The 25,174-nt window shown below is 47.7% G+C and overlaps 1 protein-coding gene across 1 annotated transcript; it reads left to right on the top strand.

Moving 5' to 3' along the window:
* Positions 1–20,989: 20,989 nt before the first annotated feature.
* SIX3 (SIX homeobox 3) lies at positions 20,990–24,660 on the top strand. Its single transcript, XM_030447962.1, has 2 exons — positions 20,990–22,029; positions 24,414–24,660. The coding sequence occupies exons 1-2, from the start codon at positions 21,272–21,274 to the stop codon at positions 24,604–24,606; spliced, it is 951 nt and encodes a 316-aa protein (XP_030303822.1). The 5' UTR covers positions 20,990–21,271; the 3' UTR covers positions 24,607–24,660.
* The last annotated feature ends 514 nt before the right edge of the window (positions 24,661–25,174 follow it).

Genomic DNA, 25,174 nt, shown 5'->3' with positions numbered 1-25,174 from the left:
ATCTCTTCTAAGTATCATTGCAAAGGCAGCAAAAACTAAGGAAAAGGTACTCCAAAATACCATCTGCAGTCAGATTTTGGATTAATGGTTTCGCTGTTCTCTCTTACATGTACCTTTTGTGGGTTTTAGCATTATGTCCAAAGCAGTGATTGGGAATGACTAAAAAAGGATCAAAAATCTTAAAAACAGGACAGTCTTCTGTCCTCTGAGTGCAGGGCAGGTAGGTTGTATTTCTGAGGCTGTCTTCAAGTCTAAGCTGGTCACTGTTGTGCTGTTTTGGTACCTGATCTAAAAGAGGGTGGTAACACTATTTCCTCTCACCTGTTCCTTTTCAATTAATGTTAATTTTAAGCACAAGTGCCACCAGAGACTCCTTCTTAATGTGTATTATTACTTTGGCCAGAATGGAGGATTTCTCCTAGCATCCCCCAGTGTCAGAGTAGTATAAATATATTCAGTGCTAAAATGATAAACTAAGTCTTTAGCATAATGCTCAGCACACGTGCATATTCATATGTAAACTGTAAGGTACACTCAATATTAACCTAAAGAGAGGAAATCAGGTGATGCAGCACAAAGACAGAAAGCAAGTATAAAATGAGTCTTGATCAAATGGTTCATACATCACTTATTTTTGTCCTGCTCTGACTGGTGTAACTTATAATTAGTCTCTGCCTGCACTGGTGTGGTTCCAAAAAAATGGTGGATTAGTAGAAACTCTAGAATTTCTCCATAACTTGACAAGTTATAACCTGAAAAGCTACACTTATTCCATTAGAGATTTTTCACAGTGACATTTTAGTGCATCTAGGGAAATAGGCCACTTTGCCATTTATCATTTTCGGGGCATGGACAGTGAAAAGGAGGTTTGCTATGAAGAACAAAATAAAATAGATTACACATATAGAAGTGAGGTGAAGAATACTGATAAATATACACCACTGAATGTCAGCAAATGTCACTTGAGAAGCCATTTGCAGCTACTAGGACAGCCTTGCAAACCAGCAAAAGTAGCAAAACTAGGCAAAACAAGTTGGGTGTACTCACTTCCACATGAATAAGCAATAAACCTCTCTGAAGTTACACCAAAAAGTTGCTAAACTTGATAGATGAATCTTTTCCAATGTACTCTGTCACATACTTTATATGGCCTCAAAGGACTATGGATGGTTGAAAGTGAAAAAGAGAAAGCATTGCTGAGAAAGCAACAATTTAAGCATTTTTGTTCCAACACTTGTGTTCTGCTTTGTTCAAACAAAGGAGTGATTCATCACACTGCTTTTTCTTCCATATGGCTGCTCTTTTTTCTTTGGTCTGAACTTGGTTGTCAGAATTATTGCATTAGTACCATTTCTCCTTTAAATATCCTTGCCTCTCTAGCAACAGGACTTCAATTGCTCTGGGCTTCCTAGGCAGAAATGTCACAAGTGAGAGCTCTTCTGCTGACAAAATTCTAATGGTAGCTCTATAGCATGCCACCTAAGTGTAAGTGAAAGTCCTGCAAGATATCTCCTATCTTTCCAGCAGCATCTGATTTGTAGATCTATGGATCAGCTCCATTTTGGTTTATAGACACGATGACCTGGAAAAAGCTCTTCTTATGAAAGTTACAATACTTTAGAGAGAACATCAAGATTCCTTCAGGCTTATTTTAATCTGGGCTGTATGTTTGCAGTCTCTTGAACCACAATTCTTCATTGATAATAGGCAGAAGTAAAGATCTTTGACTCAGAAAATATCTCCAAGGAAAAGCAGCAGTTCTTAAAATTTCAGAACCTCTAACTGCCTTTAGATTTAATTTTCCATGAGATTCTTACTCCAACTTTTCAACTTATTTTAGTAAAATCAGAAGCATCCTGCATCATTTTGATTTCATGAGACTGCTATCATCAGATGCCACACTCATGTAAATTTCAGATCAGTTTTACTTTCATTAGAGAAAAGCAGCAACGTGGATCACATAAACGGGGTCATTTTATCCAAAGTATTTCATCCATACTAAGATTGTAGAACTTGACTTGAATGGTTTCAGTAAAACTTCTCACCATATGTAAGAACTATAAAAAACAAGTCCTACAATGCCATCCTAAAGTCTGGCAGTGTAAATATTCCAAGGGAACAAATTTCTTGTACTTACAGATCCTGTAGATGGAGTAAGGGCGAACCTTCCTCTCCTGGGCAGGATGTTTATACAGTGAATTTTCTTTGTACAAGTCTTCACTCTATTCTTGCAAAATCAAAATCAAAAGTGATCCTTATTAGTCAAGCCAAACCCTTTATTAAATTAAAAGTAAAGCCTGTTTTAGAAATGAACTATGAAAACCAGAAAACAAAGATTAAACCAATGGATTGTGCTTAGCTCTGCATGAACTTTCCTGAACCACTCCCCTCCCCCCTCCCTCCGATTCTTTGGAAACTGAAGTCATCTTTGTAGCAAAACAAGTGTTTGACAGCTTCCATCATCCAGAAGCTCTGTAGCAGTTGTGCTGCTTCTTTGGTCTTGTTTTGAATTTCTCTGTCAATTTGAATAGAGACAACAGAGACTCAAGGAACAATGTTCACAAGCTGAGAAGGCAAGGACCATGCTAGATGCAACAAAGGGCAAAAGGTCTATCTGTGTTTGCTACCTCCTTACAAATATCAGTGTCCCCAAAAGCTTCTCCTTTTACATAAAAAGATTGAGTTCACTGAAAAACAGAAGAAAGCTTAATTACATTTTATATGTGAAATTTAATGTATGTTGCACAGTAACACACTTGATGGTTTTTTGGAAACTCTGAGATGTATTACATATGCACATACTCATCCTCAAAAGAGACAAAAAAAGTAGAAATGTTTGGCCCAGAGGTTTTAAAGGAATTTTTGAACAAATAGGCAGCACATGAATAAATATACTGATTTTGACACAAGCACCTGAAACTTCTGGTTAGCAGCCTGTGTAACCTAAGGAATGGTTTAATCCTTCCTCCCTCTATCCTAAACATGAAAGCTGCTATCCCCACACCAGACTTAAATGAGATAGGAAGGTGCCTTCTGACACTGAATCAGGCCTGGCAACCTCCAGGCTTGACTTTGTGGGACTGCACCAGCCCAAAGCAACCAACACTTCCCCATAACAGAAAGTCCCTCAAAGGTGGCTGTTAAGGTATATGCCAAGTATCCTGATGAGCTAGATCTTGTCCTTTGGAAAAAAAAAAAGTAGAGATTTTGCATGAATAAAGCTGTATAGGGCTTGCTTTGGTACAGTCAGTAAGAACAAAAAAATCATAGCTTCTGTTATCTGGGGTTTTCTGATACATTTGTCTTTCTAAGTAAAAAGAACATATAGTTCTAAGTGGGGGAGGGTGGTCATTTTTTGTCCTTTTTTATTTTAATGGCTAAACATTGTAATTCTAGCTAAATAGAAATACTTGTCTGTTAATAGGTTCCTTTAGTTTGTAACAAATAGGAATGCTAATGACTAAAATTTGGTATTTGGTATGCATTAGCTTTTGTAAGTCTTTTCTTTACAGGCTTCATTGACATTCAATATGGCAAGCTTCCTTTGAAACATATTTATAAAATAACTACAGTATAATTAAACCAACAAAGCCATCTTTTAAGTAAGCTTAATAGCTCAGTTTTTCATTCTGTAAATTTTTATTTTAAGGAGAAAAAATAGTTATGCTTCAATTCTACTGCATGTTTCATTTTACATCTAATATTTCCTTTCCATTTGCAATCTGGGCATATCTAATTATTGACAACTATTATTATTAATAAGTATGCATGAAAAATATGCTTCATAGAATCTTCCACAAGAATATTTTTGTTAATGAGAACCAAAACATGCCTTGGCAAAAACAATATATGTAATATATATGTGTGTGTATATATACATATTTTAATAGTTAATGGTGGTGTAGTTAATACACAAAAATGGATTAATATATGTGGCAGGTAATAACTGAAGTGGATGCTGTTTAATAAAAATAACTAAAATATTTTAATTAGATAAAAGCAATAGGTAAATAAAAGCAATTAGATTTAATTTTGCTTTCAGCTTGTGAGCATTTTCTGTATGCTTTAATAGAGAGAAAAGCTTGTGCAAAAGGCTAATGGTAGAGTCAGTGCTAGCATTATTCTTTAGGGTGTCTAAGTACTATTTATTCTGAGATATTTCTGTGGAACTCTAAAATGTTCTTGATAAAGGTACTTGGATCTTGATAATCCTAATTCGTAGTAATACCCCACCCATTCAGAAAATTAAACTTTACGGAGTCCTTGGCAGTTTGAAAATCTTCATACTACTTGGAACTATGATCATGTTTACTAAGGACAAGCTAAAAAGTGACAGCTTGAGTTATAATAAGTGAAGTGGAGCCTCATAACAGTTTCTTAGACTCTGTCCTCTACAGACATAATAATATGGAGACCACATTTACGGTATGGTGAATAAAAACAGTTGACATCATTGTTAAAATCTTTATTTAAAACTGTTACCAAGGTTACAAATTACCATCACTGTGTGCAACAGGTTCCTCTGAAGCAGTATCATTACAGATTAACTGTAATGTGTAGGATTATAATAAAAGGCATAAGGGATTATGCACAAGCAAAAATGCTAGAAATAGCACAAATACATCTACATCATACAGTGCATCGAGTAGCAAAACCTCCGTTTTCAATGCCGAAATACACAATGCGGCTTTTTGTTTAATTCGGGCGTTTAGAGAGATGTTAACTGCATCCTGAAGTGGCATTGCAAATGTCAGGGAGCAGAGGGGGTACGGTTTATCGCGACCTATAGAACCTCTGCTGCCGCTGCTGGAAACGTTCCCACATCGTCTCCTTTCTTAGCAGAGCACCCAGTTTACAGGGGAACGCACCTCAGCTGTGTGAAACAGGACTGGGGTGACAGAAGAGGAAGTGTGGGACTGCCGCACGGTCGCAACCCTCAGCACAGACCCGGGCTGCCCTCGCTGCCCGCCCCCGGGCCGTGTCGAGCCTGGGGGCAGAGGAAGAGTTCTCCCTCCCCCTAAAAGGGGGATGACGCCTAGAGGGGGTAGCTAAAGGGAATGCGGAGTGGCAGGTGACCGTCCGGTCACCAAGGTGCTGGCCGGGGGCTCCGTCGCCCGCTAAGTCACTCTACCCTGCCCTCAACATAATGACACAAATCCGGGCTCTTAAAGTCTTTGCGACTGATCGTACTCGCTCATTTATAAATAATGATCTCCATATAGATGCATAACAACAACATACCAGAAGTATTTGGGGAGAAATCCGATTAAAGTCTATAGCGTTTTTTCTCCTCTCTTTCCCAGAGCAAAAGTCTTGCCACAGGTCAGCTGCCGCGGCTGGCCCCAGCTGCGGGGTTAAAGGGAAGAAAAGGCTCCAGTGGAGCCGGGCGGCGGGCGGGGGCTGCCTCCGAACGGCTCGGCCTGCCGGGACACGGCCCGTCGGCCCCTCAGCTCTCCCGGCCAGGGACGCTCGGCTAGGCCGCCGGTGCGGGCGATGGGCATTTTGGGGGGAGGAAGGTACTGCCCCGGTTGCACCGTGAACTCTGCAGGCGGTGCCGATTTTCCTTCGGCGCCAGCATCCCCCGGGCGGGGGCGCGGGGCCTGGACCGGCTTGGGGTGGCGGTGACGCAGAAACGCGCTTTCCCTTCCTCTCTCGGGCGATTTAGGGGAACTAGAAAAACAAACATCGTGTCGTTTCATGAAACCGGTGGAGAAAGCTCCGAAGGGAAAGAGAGTGGGGCACATCCTTTTAGAGGAAGGACAAGGGTTCTCTGAGGAGGGAAAACAAAAGATGACAGTGGCGGCTGTAACCCCACCATGAACCAGGAACGTCCTGGCCACGCTCGGAGGGCTAACCTCCCCGGACTTCCCATTACCTCTCCATGACACTTCACTAATGCTCACACAATGGCCAACTGAGCAGTTCAAGTAAAGATATTTTAACCTGAACTAAACATTGTCTCCAGACAATAGGATGCAAAGCAACATCTGGTACCACATATAAACAATGCTGTGCAACAACATATGCTCGACGTCTGAAGTTTATGTCAACACTAAGCAGTCGAGGAGGCTGTCGCTGTGCGGCATGAAACCTTAATAAACGAATGTTTGCTGCGCTTTCGAGGTGAGCAGCTAGGGTTCTTCCTCCCTGGGCATCCTCTTCGGCTTGAGGCAAGACATCTTCGAGCTTCGTGCGCACCTCCTTCCTCCCGCCCTCGGAGCAAACCACCAGTGAGAAATGCCACGGGGAGAGCCCATGGCCCGGCCTACGGACAACGCCTGGTTCCCCCTTCCCCGCTGCGGCTCCTGCGGGCACAGCTCCGCTGCCGGTGGAAGCGGCCGGCGCTGAATGGGCAACTTTAGGGAAATGCTTCTTTAAAAAGGAGGCCCTAGGCTAATGAAACAACGGGAGGTGACTATTGCAAACAGCTGTTCCTCATACATATTTCATTATACAATCAGATAATGCGTCTTACCACCTTCTCAATTATTCACAGATAAACATTTTCAAGACGTTTTGACATCTGTCTTAGGGCCTGCTATTAATTTAGTAATCACTGTGGTTAAAAATGTATGGGGACTGCACCTCACAAAACCTCCGATCTCTCTTACGAGGACAACTTCCCTAACAGCTAACCCTAAGCAGCACATCAGGTCAAAGAGAGCCCCGAAACAGGAGGGAGCACGGGATCTTCTCCCTGAAGCTCTCGGAAAGCGTCCCCGGCAGAGCTGCGCCGGGCAGCGATGAGAAGCTCTGGGTGCAAGATGTCAGTGCGGGTGAAGGGGGCACCTTCGCTCCCTCTGGACCCAAGAAACCACACAGAGAAGTCACCTTCGTTCATCCCTCCGGTCGAGCTCTTCGAACCAGCGGTCCCGGTCTCTTCCACAGGAAAAAGGCGTTCACCGTTGCCTCTGCGCAGGAGGACGAGGCTGCGCCCTGGCCTGGGCTGCTGGGCTCCTGCTCCCCCCGCTCCCACCCGTGCCCCGCAAGCCCTGTGACCAGTGCCCCCGTCCCGACTGGGGCCAGCGGGGCGTCGGTGGCAGCTCCTGTGGTTTCATTCCCCGCCGGGACAAAGCACGAGAGTCCTCGGCCGGGAAGCGAGACGCGGTCGTCCCTCCCGAACCTCAGGAAACTTTTAACAGAAAGTTTTCTTCGCTGCTGCTTGGGCTGGTTGTAAAACCGCAAGGCACTAGGGAGTCGCAGCGTCTTAAAACTGCCTCTTTTGTGTCTCTTCTTTGTCAATAATCCCTTTTCTTAAAATAAGGAGCACATCAGTCCGCGAAACACACATGCACAAGCGCAACTACCAGATGTTACACTTGAACATTAAAGAGCCATTAAACGAGCAAAGCAGAGAATCAAATCTTGACAATTCTTTGAGACACTTAATTGATTGAATTAAACCGTTCAGCACCTCTCTCCTGCTTCCCCCTCCCCAGGCTATCTCTTTTAACCACAAAATTCACAGGCAGGCAATAATCGGACTCCTTCACGATCTCCCCATGCCCTAGTAAGTGTTTTTCCGTCCTGCTACAAAAGATCTTGATTGCAACTAGTTTCTAAAGCTGCGCTCTTGCCAGTGACACGGGGTTTCTGCTTTGCGGGAGGCTCTGGACACACGCGTGAGCCAGCAGAACGAGGGGGAAAGTGATGCTTTCAGTCTGGCCCTGCTCCTCTCCCCGTCCCTCGGAGGTCTGGCTGCCCCTGTGCCTCCCCACGCCCCTCCAAGTCCCGTCCCCCCACACACATATACACCTCCCGTTACTGGGACTGCCACTGCCCGCGGAGGTGTCACACAGGGAGTCCCGCATTTACTAAAGAGCTGCCGGCTCCTCTTGGCGCATCACGGCGGCTACCAGGGTGCGGGTGTGTTTTCTCTAAAGCCTCAGCCAGGGTCCCGGCCATGAATTGCATTTCAATCTCACAGCCAAGAACAGCGCCGGCACCCAGGACGGACGGAGATTTAGAAGCCTTTCTCCCTTGAATGTGGCAGAAGGCAGAGGAGGATTTGGGGTCAGACGTTAGAGGGGATGCTCTGTGAAATGGAAACAAGGATTCTTAGTGCTCCCTCAAATTCTTACCCACAGCTTCCCTTCCCTGTAACGCTCTGTAAACAGCAAGAGGGACAGAGGCGAGCTCAGAGTGTCTAGTTCGGATCTACCTGGAACCTACGATTTTTCAAGTCAGAAATAGTGGAAATCAGGCTATGAATGTGGGAAGGGGAGACCCTTACACTTCAGCAGCACTCATCGTGTTTTAAAAAGAAGTGTCAGAAGCCCTAGAATAAACCCGACGCTGGAAGCTCTCCTCCAGCCACTCTTAAATTAGTCCTCCACTCCCTCAGAGCTGCTCTGAGCTCACCTGGCTCTTGACTTCAGCTCTCTTAAGTCCCTACATAGTTTCAACACTGTCCTCGCAAATGAGTTCCCGCAGGGCCGTCCTGCTCACCGTCCCCACCCCAGCCTCAAGACGTCCTTCGCCCTATTGATTTGCACTGTAGCCGAAGAGGGTGAAGAGACGAGAATTGTATTCGACAGATGCTGCTCACTCGTGAATAACAGGTTCAGCGCATACGGTATCTCTCGCCATTATCCTGTAAGTTAATATTGAGTAGCAATAGCTGTCTAAATATCAAAATCTATTTATAGGGGTTGCAGAGCCGTGACCTCCTCATCTGACCTTCAGGAACCACAGGCTGGAAAATAGGCCAAAGGAAAAAAAAAAAAAAAAAAAAAAAAAAAAAAAAAAAAAAAAAAAAAAAAGACGGAAAGCCCAGGTTTACAATGGAGATTTGTGTGTGGTGAAGCTGGGCAGGGCTGCCTTTGTTCCGAAATCCCGAAGGAGATTTGAACCTTTAGCACGGCACTGGCACCGAGGCCTCGGGAAGCATCTCTGTGTCCCCGTCACGATCGTGGTGTTGTTTTGTCCACTTACAACCATCTACAGAAGTTTTTGTCTGATTGTTTTTGGTAGTTTGTGTTTAGTAGGGTTTTGTTTTTTTCACATTAAAAAAAAATATATAGAAAAACAAATCAGCGCAGTTGATTAACCAGCAGGTCTTAGTGCGAGTTGGGGGAGCGGAGAGAGCTTAGCAGAGTGCAGACCCACAGCTTAGGGAATAGTTTCGTACGGGGGAAAATGAGAGGATATATTCTTATTTAGGTGCTCACAGCTTCCCCCGCACAAACGGGAGGTGAGCGGAGGGCAGGGGTGCTTGGGGCGTCCGGGGCTTGGCCCCGCCCGGCCGAGCAGTAGGGTCGGTGGCCCGGAGCCAGGCGGCAAGGCGAGTCTCGGGGCCTTGGACCGGGATCCCCTGGGATGGCGCACCCCCGGGGATCACTCCCCCCTCTACCCCCTTCCCCACCAGGCGGGGAAGGGGAGGGTGCTCTGTAGGGTCCCAGAGCAGAGATCAATATAACAAAGAGCATCTCCCCGGGGGAAGTGTGTCAAAGAGAACGGGGTAAAGAATCCCGAAGTACTTTTTGTTTTTCTGGAGCCGTCGACACCTCCTTCAGTCTGAATTAACAACTGCGGAAAACTAGACCAACTGCGAACCCGCCCTCCCCCCGCCCCAGCCCCAGCTCCCGGAGTTAATATGGCGCCTGCGAGCCAAGGAAGCACTTTTCCCGGTGTTCAGCAGTTGAAATGTGCTCCCTGAAGATCACACCAGGCGAGGGGCCCGTCGGTTGCCGCACGAAGCGAGTGCGCGGACCGGGCCGGCGGCACCCCCCGCAGCTTCGGCACCACCCGCAGCCCCGCCAGCCCCCGCAGTCCCGGCAGCCATCCCGCCGGGGACAACAGAGCGTCTGGGAGCACGGGGGGGTTTCCCACAGCCAGATGTGCACCGGATGGGCCTTTCCCCTCCACCTTTCTCTTTCTGTGTGTCTAAGGGAATCGGACCCAGGTTCCCTTTTTCTCTTATGAAAAAGTATATATATATGTATATATATATATACACACACCATCCTTCGAGAAAGTAATTCCTTGTGTCTGGAAATTAAAAGGCTCAAATCTCCTACGTGACCCTGTTAAAGTACGGGAGCGCTGTTTTCAGCTACTTTCAAGAGCCAGTCTCAGTTGGTTTTGAGGTCGGAGCTACTGTTCTTCAGAAAGAAAAGTGTAGTTCAGGAGGCAAACTACGTCCCAGGAGTTGTGTGAAGTCTCGCTATCCTCCGGCTAAGTGCACCCACCAAGGGAGAATGAGGCAGGTCTGCTAACCCGGGCTGCTTGAATGTTCTACGTTTTCTCCTACCGGGGGCTAAGCAAGCAAGAAACAAGCTTCTCTAGTTGCCTGCATAAAATGATAAAGGTGATAAAAAAAAAAACAACCAACCAACCAACCAACCAAACTCCACATAAACCAACACCCCCCTCAAAAAAAAAACCAAAAAAAAAAAAAAACAAAAAAAAACCCAAAACCCAAAACACAACAACAAACAAAAAACCCAGAAGAAAACAAACAAAATAAACCACCAGACCCCAAACCAAACAAAACCCAAAAGACAAAAAACCCCACCCAAACAAACACACAAAAAACTCACAAAAGACAAAAAACCCCCACAAGTATTCTTGGCATATGCGTCCCACTTGAGAAAAGTGTGTGAAAAAAATCCCCCCAAACTCCTTTCAACACACTTGGAAATAATCTCCTTTTAAATCTTGGGTCTTGCTACTACATTAGGCTCCGTGATATTGCATTCCAAAGAAAATAGACTGGGTATTAGAAGAGAAATCTCCTCTTCCTAATGAATATTTACCCGGAGGTCATTACATCCGTAATGGTCCTCGCTTAACTTACCTTGCTCCCCTCTCTCTGCTAGAGACTAGGATTTCATTCACAATGCCCTCGATTTTAAAGTGCCGTGTACCATTTAATGGCGGGGTGCAGGCAAGGTTAGAATATTATTGACTTCATGCAATATATAAGATGGATACATTTAAGACTTTTAACTTTTTGTTGCAATGACACGCTGTATTTTTATGAGATACCTATTATGTAGACAGAACCATTGTGCTGTAGCTGCCTCACAGTTGCTGGATCGTTTCTATCAGATGAAAGATTTTGAATAGTTTTCTTTCAACAATGCATCCTTTTGGTCTTGATACAAAGAAAGTAGGCACGGTATACACTTAAACAGCTCTGTCACAGAGCAAGATTAAATAGAGTATATATCGAATCCTGTCTGCAGTATAATACGCTCAGGAAACAGAATGGAGCTCCCTCCGCTGCTGAAGAAGCCCATTAAGGGCTGATGTCCTGGGAGCATCTTCCAGATTTCCCTTATCTGTGATATTCGCTAAGCTGTTAAAAATCTTTACAGACGGGCTTTAAAATCGGCTGTTTCTCACGGAAAAGATGGAGTCTGATAACATCGTCTTTTAACAAAATCTACTGCTGGCGCTCTTGTAAAGGGCTAAATTCTGCTCTGCCTAGTTCCCCACTTCGGCGGCCGCCTGGACGCCAGTGTTCCCGGGGTACCCCGCCACATCTCTCTCCCCTCTTCTGAGCCACGAGGCTTTTCCCTGCTCTTCCCTATAGGCGCAGAAATGGCACTGTATTTTGGCCGTTTAACACAGCCCCCCGTGTCCCCCACCCCGGCCCCCAGCCCCCGACTGCAGCCCCGGGCCGGCCGGGCGGTGTCGGAGAGCGCCTGGAGCCGGGAGGGGGGGTGCAGCCGCTCGGCTGGGCTCGGCGCAGCTCCCCCTCCGGTGCTCACTCAAGCGACTTGACCAAAGTGCACGTGCTGAGCCCAACTTTCCTCTCCCCCTTTCCCCAGCTTTGTGCTCTCCGCTGATTGAGTCCCCATATTAAGCTCGAGATCCTTTCTAAGCAACTGCTAAGAAGTCAAGAGCATCCTTGCTTGCTTTCTCTCCGTGGCCTTTCATGCCCTCAATTTGTTATTCTACTGACACTTTTCTTAAAGTTAGCGCCTCGCACTGAAACATTAGCGACAAAAGCCCTGGAAAATCTTTCCCTCCTCACCGCTAAATCCTCTAATGGGTCAGTGCGTGTCGAATTTTTATTTGATTTCAAATAATCTCTCGCACTCTAATATCAAACCCACCTCAGCACAGAGCCTCACCTATGGGAGATTTTTCAGCTTCACTTTGGAAAGTAGAGACGCTCATATTTCCTTCCTCGTGCACCCACTAATTTATAAATGAGTGTATACAGCTGTCTGCGTGTATATCTATGTCTATATATCTGCAGTAACGCTTTCATTTTGTGTCAAAATAACATCCTGTCACTCCACGCCAGAAGTATATTTATCGAATGAAATAGCACCGCAAGATGCATCTTTATCAAACCTTCAGTTCAGTTTTACGCAATTGTTAAATATCTTTTCATTTCTTTTCCTATATTAAAATATGTGTTAAAGTAATTGTTACTTGGAGGTCTTTTGTGTATCTATAGTTCCTTTGATTCATATCTTTTCCTTTCTTTTAATCTTGTTACGTGAAATTATATACACATTTCTCAGGAAATCCAAGGAGCATAACTTTATTAAATAAAGCCCTCCTAATCCTGGAGTTTTGCAGCAAATGCTTTTTTTTTTTTTTTTTTTTTTTTTTTTTTTTTAAGTGCACGTTCCTAGCCCATGTTTTTTGAATGAAGATCCCTAAGTCCTCTTCACTTTAGTACACGGATTTTCTGAAATGATTCTTCAGCTCTCTGATTTAAATAAGTTTTACTGGGAACCAAGAATGAACATTATCCTCTAACCTGAGGTCAAGTGAAGGGTGATTTACATGACAAAGAATAATGCCCATTTTGTCCAATATGACACAACTTCACCTTCGGCATCATTAAAAAGAATTTAGCACTTTCAGGGAGTTGGGGGTTGGAGTTTTTTGGTAAGTAGTTGGCTATGTATAGCGCAATTTGCCATTTAGAAATCACAATACAAAGGCCAATTTCTTGTGCTCTTGAATTTCGGCATTATTTTTGTAACCTTAAGTAGAGCGAATTTGCACCTGCTAGTATTTAAACTTTAACATATCAGCTGGGGGAGGGAGGGCGGACGACCATACGACTGATCAACCCAGACCACTGCTTCGGAACAAATTAATAAACTTCATTAAAGGAAGGGAGGGAGGGGGAGATGTGACCATAGATGTGACCATATAAGACTGACCCGGATCTCCTCTACCTATGCAGGTTCCTACTGGATTATTTGGGGTCCTTACACCAACAGGGTTACAATTTTACTCGCCTTCTTCGCCCAACACACACGCTTCCAAATTTCGGCTTCTCTCCGGGCACGTTAACCCTCTCGATACTTCCTTCCCCTCTGCCTGGAGCGGTGCCCTGCAGGGAAGGTTGTGAAGAGGCAGGGGCACCTCCTCTGCGCTCCCGGGGACTCAGCCCCGCCGGCCTTCCGCTCCCGGTCGGGCCTCTCCCACCACACCTCCCTTTCAGAGCATCCCCCCCAGCCCCCATATTGTGTCCTTGGCGATTTCTTTTCCCTCTTTTATGTTCACTTTCTGCTGAGCTCGCCCGCCTCCCTCCCCACACACACACACTGCAAGAGCCCATGAGGAAGTGATCTTAATACAAATATCAGTCTTACCATCCGGAGGGTCCTGCCTTGATAAAGTTCTGCTTTGCTTGCTCTAAAAGTTAGAGAAACCCCCGTCCTCCCTCATTAAGAGCTCAGGGCTGGGGAGAGCGGCTGCAGGCGGAGGGTCACAGGTTGGGAGCTCAGCTCCCCGGCTTTGCTGGCTCTGCGCCCCGAGGGGCGCGGGAGACCAGGACCCTTCCCCACAGGCAGCACTGGCTTTCCCGGGACGGGGGGGCACCGGGCACCGATTCAGGGATTTCTCCCGCGTATATGGGCGTGCGCACCCAGACGTTTCCTCCGCGGGGAGGGGGCCTCGGGGCAGCTCCTCGGCTCTGCTCGGCCGGCCACTTCTTTGGGGATGGGAGGGTCGGGGGAGTGTGGGTGTCGTGTGCTTGTTCACAGCTACACCGCGAAAGTGGGAGCGTTTCGTGTTTACAACCGGCTCCGGCTTGTAATGGTGAGATGTAGTTCAAGCAGGGATCCTGTGTGTCGCGGGCTCTTAACTGGAGCTTTGCTCAGTCATTGAGAGCAATATAAAGTATATGGAAATCAATATATCGACAGTGTGTAGGGCAGATAATGGATTCGAGTCAGTGAGTGTTATAATCTGCATTATGGGCTTCCTATTGTTTAGACTGAGCACAAATTTCCAAAGGGTGAAGTGTTGGGTTGGTTTTTGTTGTTTGGGTTTTTTTTTCCCCCCGTCTTTCTCTCTCTCTCTCTCTCTCTCTCTCCCTTCTTCTTTTTGGAGGGCTTTGTGTGTAAAGGGGTAGGGGGGGTGTGAAATCCTTCTGCCACAATTATCAGAGTGCTCCCTCTCTTTGCGCCCGCCCCATCTGATTTTAAAGGTAGTGCTTTCACGGCGAAGCTAATGACTTTCATTTAATTGAACATGCCCTGATGTAGCGGATTGTTCTCGCAGCCCTGCGCCTTTGTTGCTTTTGGGGGGAAATAAAGCTAATCAAACCTTTTGTCACGGCCAAATTCTCCCTCAGGGTCTCCCAAACATTTGTTTGAATAATTCACCTCAAGAATTGAAAATACTAATTGATTTTAAAATGCTCGCCCGGAGGGACGGGGAGGTGGGGGATGGGGGGAATGGGGGGCTGGAAATTAGAGGCGAAGAGCAAACGTCTACCTGCCAGCGGCGAAGCCTCCGCAGTCTCTGCCCTCACCGGGAGCCGGGCCGCGCCCCCCCCGCGGACTGCGGTGCCCCCGCCGCTGCCGGCCGCACGGTCCGTCCCCTCCCTCGGCCTCTTCTCCCCCTCCCCGATGCCAAACTGCGCCCGTCACCTTGGTCTCGGATGCTCCGCTAAAGTGCCGGCGGTGGCAGGGGTGGGCTCCGCAGGGCGGGGAGGGGATCCCGGTCCGGCCGCCTCGGCCCCATTCAGGGAAGAATTTTGATGCGATTCATTAGAAGTAACGAGTTGACATAAGGTAAATCTACATCGAGGGGGCCTTTCTTTGAGTGCATGGGGAAGCTTCATTAACCATCGCTAACAAGGCGTGCAAATGCTCTGATTGGGCAGCTTTCTTGTAACGCCAGGGCCTTAGCAGGATGCCCACCTAATGAGGGTCACTACAAGAGACTCATAAAATATTCAAATTTTCCTTCGCACCAGGAACTTTGTACGAAAGGAGAAAGTTGATGCAACTGTGTGATTGTTTACCTTGGGAAGGCACACTCGGGGGAGAAAGCATCTAGCACTGACAACTCCATCTCCCAGAGAAGCACCAAGCTGGATGGTCGCGGCTTTTCGGACGTTTGCTTGTTAAATTCGTCGACAGATTTCCCCCCGCCTTCTTTCATTTTGCCCCTGTCTAATTATGTTTCTCCCGGGCTTAACACGCTGATAAATAAACAACTTGTCTGCAAGGTTTCTCTCTTGTTTTCTTTTTTCTTTTTTCTTTTTTTAATTTTTTCTTCAAGAAGAATTATTAAAATCAGTGTGATGGTTCTAATGATCAATCATTTCAAAGTTGATGCTTGTTGCTAATATGTCAGCCTCTGTACACATCACCTCTACTTTACTCGCTGCAGCGCTTAAGGGTTGTTCTCCTCCTGTCCCCCATCCCCCTCCACGCATCACACACACACACCGCAATTTTTTTCTTCAAGTTTTCATTGATATGTTACAATTTCTAATTAGAGTTAAGTATTTCACTTAATATTTAATTTAGACGCCCAGCACATATATCATACCTAGATCAGTCAATCAAGTGTCCCTTGTTGATAAGGCTACATCATTAAGAGTTGTGTTTAATTCAGGAGCAAGAGACTGCACTGCTGCTGCAGAGCAGGTAACTTTCTGCTGGCGGGCACTGACGGCAGATCCAACAGGATGAGGGGAAGAGCCCAGCAGGCTGCAGATCCCTCGCCTCCTCGGGAAAGTTCGCTGCTTTTGAAACCGGCATATCGCAGCAGAGGCGAGCTGGGCATCTTTTCTCCCTCCTTTCAAAAACGAACAAAAAAATCGACCACCTCACGTTTTCCTCCTCCAGCCTCTGTGTTAATGCAAAATAAAGTGTGCGTGTGTGTGTGGATATCCCCAAAAGTTTAACTTGGAATATGAAACACTGTTTTGGACCAGTAATAAAATACCCTCTTCCGCTTCTTGAAGAAATCAGAACCGTAAAAAAAATCTCTTGTCCACATGTTTCTTAGCACGAAAGGTACAGCAAGCATCGCATCAACAGGGCTGCGTTACGGCAGCTGGATGGGCCACATCTCACACACCCATCAAATGCGCATTCATTTATCTCTGGAAACCGTGCCCAAAAAGAGAAGATGAAAGAGGGAGAAAGAGGGAATGAAGGAGGAGAATAGATGTGTTTGAAAAGACAGCATCAGGGCAAAATTGTCAGCGTTTTCCACTGAATACTGACAGAAATTCAATTAAATCGTAAGAATAATAATTAAAAGCCTAGCAAGACCTTCGCGATGGGTTCTCCCTTTACCTGCCCTGGTCTCTCCCTCTCTCCCCCATCGCCTGTCCCCTCTCCGCGGCCGCAGTGCTGCATTTTCCACTAGCCGATACCTCCACGGCTACGCCCCCAGACCCTTCTGAGCCCCTGCCTCCCCCGATAAAAAGTAATCAGTCTTTACAAGCGTCGACTGAGTCACTCCCGAGTCAGGATTAAGGGGTACTAACTAGGCAGCTGAAAATCGCAGCCTCCTGGGAGCGACCATGAAAACAAGCAGTGAAATAAAAGAGCTTCTCTCTCTGCTTCCCTTCCCCTCCCCGGAAAAAGTCCTCCAGGTTGGCAGCCCGACACACAGACACAAGCACACACACACAGGCGCACACAACTTCTCAAGGCTCCCTCCAGAAGAGACCACGGGCTCGTTATGATTTACTTAGGGGGAGTTGTTTTGTGTTGGGTTTGTTGTTTGTTTTTTTTCTTTGGCGGGGGGGGGGGCGGGAGGCATTTGCTTCCCTGCAGATCCACATTTCACTCTAGCAGCTAAAACAATGAATCATGTGGGATCAAGTAAGATTGACTGGAAACGGATGGCTTCCGCAGCCCGGAGAAGATGACTATCAGCATCGAGGGGGGGGACCCCGCCAGCCACCACCCCGGACCCCCGAGCCCTAGCGCGAGTGTGTGGAAGCTCTCGGGGAGGGGGGAAGAGGGGGCGAGGCAGTGCACACCCGGGGGGCTCCCCCGCGGGTCCTCCGCTTGCCCGTAACCAACTTACAGGATCCGGAAAGGATTTTCCCAGCCGAGAGGGCAGCCTCTGCCCAGCCCCGTCCGCCGCCGTGATTCCACTGCCTCCGGCTCCGCGCCCGCCCGCATGGGCATCACGCTGCGCGCGCCGCTCCGCGCTGCCCTGCGCGTCGCTCCGCGCCGTTGCGCGCTGCCGGCGGCGGTGGGGGCCGGGCGGCTTGCGGTTCGTCGCCCGGCGGGTCCGGACTCGGCATCAGCCGGTCCCATTGACAGTTTACAGCCAGCAGCTGCAGTCATTAAAAGCCATTTACACCCTGGCCTCCTCACACAAAGCTAGAGCGCCAACAATTATCTGCTTGCACATTTCAGGACACGAGAGTGTGTCCCTAACAGGCTTAGGGGAGCGCTGAATCTCTAGCAGGGGCTGGGCAAGCTCCGGATCCGCTTCCCCAGGGCTGGCTGACGACCACCGAGCCACGGGGACCCTCACCAGCGAGCCGTGAGACCAGGCGCAAGCATTTTAGGATGCTGACTCCGTCCTTGCAGGGGCTTCTGGCTGGCGGTGCTCTTGTGATGGGCGTCCGCCGCTGTAGAGAGGAGAGCGAGCTTCAGTGAGACCTTGGTTTTAGCTGATAGTCACTTCAGGGTTATGCCAGGATTGTTTGGCTTGAAACGCAGAGACACACGCATACAGGGTTTATAGGCATTGAAATGCCCCACAGAAGGATATTCTGAAACAATATTTCATCTGAAATACAGTTGTTTCATGTTTCGTGTGTCTGGGAAAATAAAGTTAAATAATAAAAAAAAATTTAAAAAATCAAGAAGAAAAAGAGAGAGAAAGAGAGAGAAAAACAGAGGAAGGAAGGAAGGAAGGAAGGAAGGAAGGAAGGAAGGAAGGAAGGAAGGAAGGAGGAAGGAAGGAAGGAAGGAAGGAGAGGAAGGAAGGAAGGAAGGAAGGAAGGAAGAAGGAAGGAAGGAAGGAAGGAAGGAAGGAAGGAAGGAAGGAAGGAAGGAAGGAAGGAAGGAAGGAAGGAAGGAAGGAAGGAAGGAAGGAAGGAAGGAAGGAAGGAAGGAAGGAAGGAAGGAAGGAAGGAAAGAAGGAAAGGAAGGAAGGAAAGAAGAAAGGAAAGAAAGAAAGAAAGAAAGAAAGAAAGAAAGAAAGAAGAAAGAAAGAAAGAAAGAAAGAAAGAAAGAAAGAAAGAAAGAAAGAAAGAAAGAAAGAAAGAAAGAAAGAAATGCAACTTATATGACCAGCAAGATTAAATAGGGAGGAAAAAAAAAAAAAAAAAAGTAGTCAGGTTTAGTTTCTTTATTCTGGAAATACATTTTAAGGTAGTTTAATTTGCAGCTTGAGGAAAAATGGAATCAAATATTAAGAAACTCCCGCAGGAATTCCCCCCACCCTCCCGTCTGTAATCCTTTACATAAAAGGAAGGGATTACAAAGAAAAAGATTTTGTGTGTGTCTGTATTAAAATATTTGGCTAAACATATTGTCGTCCAATTAATACCTCCAAGTCGACTTGTAGAGGGGCTGAGAAGTGTCTTTCCTTCCTTAGCTGTACAACTGGAAATCTGAGCCAGGGAGGGAGGGAGGGGTAAAAAGTTTTCCCCGAGTCTGTTAACAGAAGTGTTTAAGAAGATCACTAAAAATTAAGAGGGCCAGCTATTTCCATTAGGACTACGAAGCTATGTAGCACACCGATGACAGTTTAGTGGAAATCAGATGAATGTGTAATACAGCGAGCTTCTTCCAGTCCAGCAGCTCTTCCAACGGGTCCTATTCATCTGCCACTTGGAATTATTTCACGAGAAGTACGCTGTGAAAGGATCACAACCAGTTTGGAGCCCAGCTAAAGAACTTCTACCACCCATAGCAGTATTATTATTATCCTTCGGATAGGGCAAGTCACGCTATGTTTTCACATTTTAATTGTAATATCTCTCTTCCCCCCCCTCCTTCCCTCCATTGATGTCTGAAAGTAGTTTGGGCTCCAAGCCTCACCCCTCGATCTCCATCGGAATGCAGAAAAGATCTTTAAAAAAGTTTTGAATTCCTCAATGATTTTTCTTCTAGAAAGGCGGCTTAGGATAATTATTTCAGCTTTATTGAGGGCAGATTAGTTGAAGTCTGGATGCTGCGTTTCAATACTCGTTGTACATGCCTTTACAATGTCGGTATTGTTTGCTACTGTGTGTGAACCTATTCAAAATATACACTTTTTAACACCAAGCAAAGTCCTGTCTAAATATACACAGTAAGTCTGGAAAGATGTCCATGACCCGTACAAATCTCTGTAAATCACACTTCCATAGCTACAGAAACTAAACAAAAGAGTTACCAGATCAAGATGATGATTAAATCTTCTTAAAAGCAACATACCTAATAATAAATATAGTTCCATGGTAGCAAGGTCTGCCGACCCAGCTAGGTCATACTAAGGGGTGGAATCGAAGCTCCACAGAAGTTTACCTTGTTCCAAAATGTTTTGGTGGGGTTTTTGGTGTTGTTTTTTTTTAAATAGTTTTTCTTGTTGTTGTTTTTGTTTGGTTGCTTTTGGTTTTTTGTTGTTTTTTTTTTTTTCTTTAAAAGATGGAAGGAGAGAAAATAAATCTGAGTTAAAACCTACAAGTTCGGCGCTTAAATTGCGGGGAAAATGAGAGGTGCGCTGTAAAGTCCCGGGCAGGGGGTTTGGGGGTGAGGACCAGCCTCGCAATGTTGCCGGGCCCTGGAGAAAGGAAGGGGCGAGAGAAGGTGAGGCGAGTGGGAGGAGGAAAGCCGGAGTGAAAGAAAAAACAAAGTGGAGATAGGGAAGAGAAAGGAGAGGGAAAGAGAAGGCGAGAAGGAGAGGAAGGGAGAAGGAAACAAAGCGTGGGACGGGGGAGGAAGCCAACCGGGCGCGGAGCCGGGGCGGCCGGAGAGAGTCCGGGCTGGGCAACCTGCGCGGATCTCGGCGGAGCCGCCGCTGAACTATGCTGGCAGGAGATCCCTCCGGCCGCGGCGAGGGGCAGGGAGCGGGAGTGGGGAGGAGAGGAGCGAGAGTCTTTGGGGAGCAGGGCTAAAACCCAGCCTGTACGGTATGTGCCTGCTTCTGGGAGGGTCACCGGCGTGAGGATGGGTCTAATGATCTCATCTTTCTTTTCTTCCCCGGCACTATTAGTGCTCAGATAGGCAGAATGAAGTGAAACTACGTGCAAATCATGTGTAAATTGTCTCAGTTAGGAGCCCTTTATCCGAACGTGTATCCCAGCCTGGCCCATTTACTTTCCCCCCCATATCTCCTTTAGCTTTAACGAGGCTCGTTAAGATCACAATAATATTCCACCCTCTAATTGCTCATCCCATTCAACAAATATGTGCACACTGCTTTTCGCATTATTTGATCCCTTATTTAGGAAGAGAGTGGAGAGGGAGGGGGGAAATACAGGGAAAAGGGGAAGTGCTGAGATTAGGAGTTGCAAAGATTAAGGAGGGGGAAAAAAGAAAGAAAGAAAAATAAAAAACAAAAATAAATTAAAAAAAACAAGAAACAAAAAAAACACAGAAAACAGCCAGGCTTTTCTACCAACGTCCCGCTTCCCTCCCCCCCCGTGCTTTTGGGCGAAGTGGTAAAAACCTTCCTTACGTACTCCGTAATGATTGGCAGTGCTGACAGTGATTGGCAGGGGCTGCCATGGCAACGCCACAACGACACTCGGAAGACCAATAGAAAAGCGAAACAAAATGTTTCAGCGCTGCACTCACTGTGGATTTAGGGGAGATATTATGAGGCTGTTGTCATTAGGGCGATTGCTGTTGAATCACTGAATCCTGACTCGGCGGCGGCGCGGGGCCGGGTGTGTGTGAGTGCGTGTGCGTGTGTGCGTGTGTGCGTGTGCCCGCGTGTGCGTGTGCCCGCCTGTGCCCCCGTGCCTCTATGTGGCTGTGTGTGCGTGTGCGGGTGTGGATGCGTGCGCGGTGCGTGTGCCCTTTCCTCCCTTCTTCCTCCCTTTCTTTCTTTTCTCCTTGATTTATCTCCCCCTCTCCCCGGTCATCCCATGGTGTTCAGGTCCCCGTTAGAGCTTTATCCCACCCATTTCTTCTTGCCAAACTTCTCCGCCGACCCGCACCACCGCTCCCTCCTCCTCGCCAGCGGCGGCGGCAGCGGCAGCGGCTCGGGCTGCAGCCCCGGTGCCGGCGGCGGTGGAGGCGGCAGCTCTCGGGCACCCCACGAAGAGTTGTCAATGTTTCAGCTGCCCACACTCAACTTCTCCCCGGAGCAAGTGGCCAGCGTCTGCGAGACGCTGGAGGAGACTGGAGACATAGAGAGGCTGGGGAGGTTCCTCTGGTCGCTGCCGGTGGCACCGGGGGCATGCGAGGCCATCAACAAGCACGAGTCCATCCTCCGCGCCCGGGCGGTGGTGGCCTTCCACACGGGCAACTTCCGAGACCTCTACCATATCCTGGAGAACCATAAATTCACCAAGGAGTCCCACGGCAAGTTGCAGGCCATGTGGCTCGAAGCGCACTACCAGGAGGCCGAGAAGCTAAGGGGTCGCCCGCTGGGGCCAGTTGATAAATACAGGGTGAGGAAGAAGTTTCCGCTGCCCAGGACCATTTGGGATGGCGAGCAGAAGACGCACTGCTTCAAGGAGAGGACTCGCAGCCTCCTGAGGGAGTGGTACCTGCAGGACCCTTACCCCAACCCCAGCAAGAAAAGGGAACTAGCTCAGGCCACGGGGCTCACCCCCACGCAAGTAGGCAACTGGTTCAAAAACCGAAGGCAAAGAGACAGAGCAGCGGCGGCTAAAAACAGGTCAGTGGAGGTCTGCGGGGCTCCGCTCCGGGGCAGGGGGAGAGGTGGGCGGAGGGGACCCGCGAGAGGCTGCGCTTTGGTCCGCGGCTCGGTGACTGCTCGGCTGGCAGCGCGCCTTCTTCCCCTTCTCTTCCTCCTCTCCATCCCCGCCACTGGGAGAAATCCATCCCCGAGCCGGCGGGCAGCTCTCCTCCCGGCAGCCGCCGGGATGCGGCAGGGACAGACACAGTTCAAAGTTGCCCGGCGAGCTTCGACCAGGCCACGGGGGCCGGGCGTGCGGACAGGGATGGGGCTGACCCGCGGGTGTGGGCAGCTCGGTGAGCGGGTGCGGAGCTCAGCGTCTGCGGCGGGGGCAGCGCCCGAATTCCCCTGCCTCCCTCCCCGCATCGGCTGCCTCCGGGGGCGGGAAACCACCAGTCCCGGGGCGGTGGGCTCCGGGGTCTGCTTTTGGCTTGCCGGGATCTGGGTCTGACCGGTCTCTGGCGCGGTTCCGCCGCTGAAGGGCCGAGGCGGGTGGTGTGGTGCAGAGCGGGTTTGTGCAGAGCAGACGGCCCCACTCCGATTGTTCGGGCTCCTCTGCGTGTGCGGCGGGACCAGCGCAAGCACACCCCAGACCCTTTTAGCTCAGGGAAAAAAAGCTAAAAAAGCCTTTAGGTGATCAGGAAACCTTTTCTTGCTCCCCCCAACCCATTTCTCTGTTTACACCACCTCTCCCTCCGCTCTTGTGTTTCCTGGGCATTTATGCTTGTATTTAATTGCACGTCTTTCGGTGTTGTCTTCTTTTTTTTTTTTTTTTTTTTTTTTTTTTTTTCCCTTCTTCTTCTTTCTTTCTTTTCTTTTCTTTTTTAATTTTTTTAATTTTTAGATTTTTTTCTCCTTCTCTCTCTCTTATTTATTTATTCTTTTCCGTGACAAAAGAGGGGCACTCTTCTTTCTTTATTTATTTATTTTTCTCCTCACCCTCGATAAAAGTTATTTTGCAAATGAAAATGAATCCTTAATCCAGTTTGACACACTGTTTTTATTTTAATTTAAGTTTGGCTACCGCTGTAAGCGTGTAAACAAAACTTCTTGTTCTTGTAAATGCTCTCTTAAATTCCTCCTAATTACAGCACTGGTGCTATTGATTCAAGATTCTGTAGGAGAAATGCAAGAGTGCCTCGCCATTTAATTTCCATTAAATGGAAAACAGATCAGCTTAGGACTGTAAATAAACAGAAGTTGCCTACGGATGCTTTTGTTGACTCAACGCTGTTGACAGCATATGAATGCACTAGGAATTGTAAATGAGAGAAAAATCAAAGACGCTGAAATTGGACAACTGAAAATAATGAGAAATGTAGAATGAACAAGCTACATTTTTCTGTTCTTTGAAGGAACTTAAATAAAAAATACCCCAGTGAGAAGCAATTAAGAGAAGAGTATATTTTGATTCACAGTTGGCAGTGCTAGGGAGGTTGTGGGTGGCTGCTCAGCGCAGGAGTTTTAGCGCTTATCCTCGAATCAGGCCTTCTTTGGGTTTCGAGCGGAATAAACGGACACAGAGGAATATTCGCAACATGCCGGGGAACCTAAAATGTATCGCTTCTTAAAAAAAAATTGTCCAACAGCAATGTACCCGTAAGTGTGGACGATGCAACATCCAACACTTTATATTTAATTTTGGCTTTCAGAGTGAAAAGGGATTTAGATCTCAGGTGGAGAGGAACGCTGTGTTCTACCATTGCCCTATTTTATTATATTTTATTGGTGGGTCAGGACCTTCCGCCAGTCCTGCCGCAGACTCTGGAGTATTTATCCGTGTGCTGGAAAATATTTTTGGCGGTTTTAATTCACCAAAGCGCAAAATAAAGATCCTATACCATTCTTCCCCTTGCAGCTTTTCGTGGTGGCCAAGCTCTTGCATGAGCTGACACAAGACATGGTTTTCTCCTAGGCCCGCGGTGCTGCGGGGCTAAATGGCTATCCGGGGAAAGGGAAGGAAAGCGCTGTCAGTGTTTTGTAAACCACGGGGCAGGGAAACGCTTCTCCCCCGCCTCCCCTCCCTCCCTGTCAGCGTCCCCTTCAAAAACTCCAACCCCGCGATTTATATTTGCGCTGAGTGCCGTGTCCCCCCGAAGGAAAGTCCCGGACCAGTGGGGGCAGCGCAGTCGGGGCCAGCTCGGCTGCCTTTCTGCGGTTCCGCAGATCGGGGAGCCGCGGAAAGGCGGCCGAGCTAGCCCAGGCCAGGGGATGCTCCTCGTTCCGGGACCGGGGTGCGCTCGGCTCCGGGGCGGGCCGGGCCGGCTGCTGTCTCCGGGTGCCTGCGGGCACCGTTCCCACGTCGTCGTCGTGTGGTGTCTCAGAGGGGTTGTGCTGTTGTTTTGTCTCCCGGCGCGATGCAGGCTCCAGCACCAGGCGATAGGACAGAGCGGCATGAGGTCGCTGGCAGAGCCCGGCTGCCCGACACACAGCTCGGCCGAGTCTCCGTCCACGGCTGCCAGCCCGACAACCAGCGTCTCCAGTTTGACAGAAAGAGCCGAGACGGGCACTTCCATCCTCTCGGTAACCTCCAGCGACTCGGAATGTGATGTATGATATCGGAAAACAGAAAAAAAACCCAACAAACAAACAAACAAACAAACAAACAAATAAAACACAAAAAACAAAACCAACCAACCAAACAAAAAAATTCCAAATCCAAACAGCCATGCACCCTCTCCCCGACCCGAACAAAACAAACCGAGGTAACCTAGAATCAGGACACACACACGCACGCACGCACACACACAGACAGGAGGAAAGAAAAGGCCAAACCCGACCTAAACATAATAGCAAACAAACAGACAGGGATCAGAGAATCCACCATCACCACCGTCAGCCAACACCACCACCAAGAGATGGAGCTAAAACTTCAACAGTCACAAAAGCTGGTGCTGCAGCGGGGGGGTGGGGGGCGAGAAATAATAATTATTATATATATAAAAAGGAAAAAAAAAAAAAGAAAAAAAAAACAAAGCAAAAGTGACAATTGTATTCTTTTTAGGACAAGCACGATTTCTCCTTTGCGCTTTTCCATGGACGCATTTCACCCACTTGCATGATGATGATGATTAAATTTGTATCTGGGAAAAAATATTCTCTATAGTAAAGGAAAGCAAACAGA

Source organism: Calypte anna, chromosome 3 (genome assembly GCF_003957555.1).
Source record: "Calypte anna isolate BGI_N300 chromosome 3, bCalAnn1_v1.p, whole genome shotgun sequence".
NCBI classification, from domain to species: Eukaryota; Metazoa; Chordata; class Aves; order Apodiformes; family Trochilidae; genus Calypte; species Calypte anna.
This window is presented reverse-complemented; position numbering and strand designations above follow the sequence as displayed.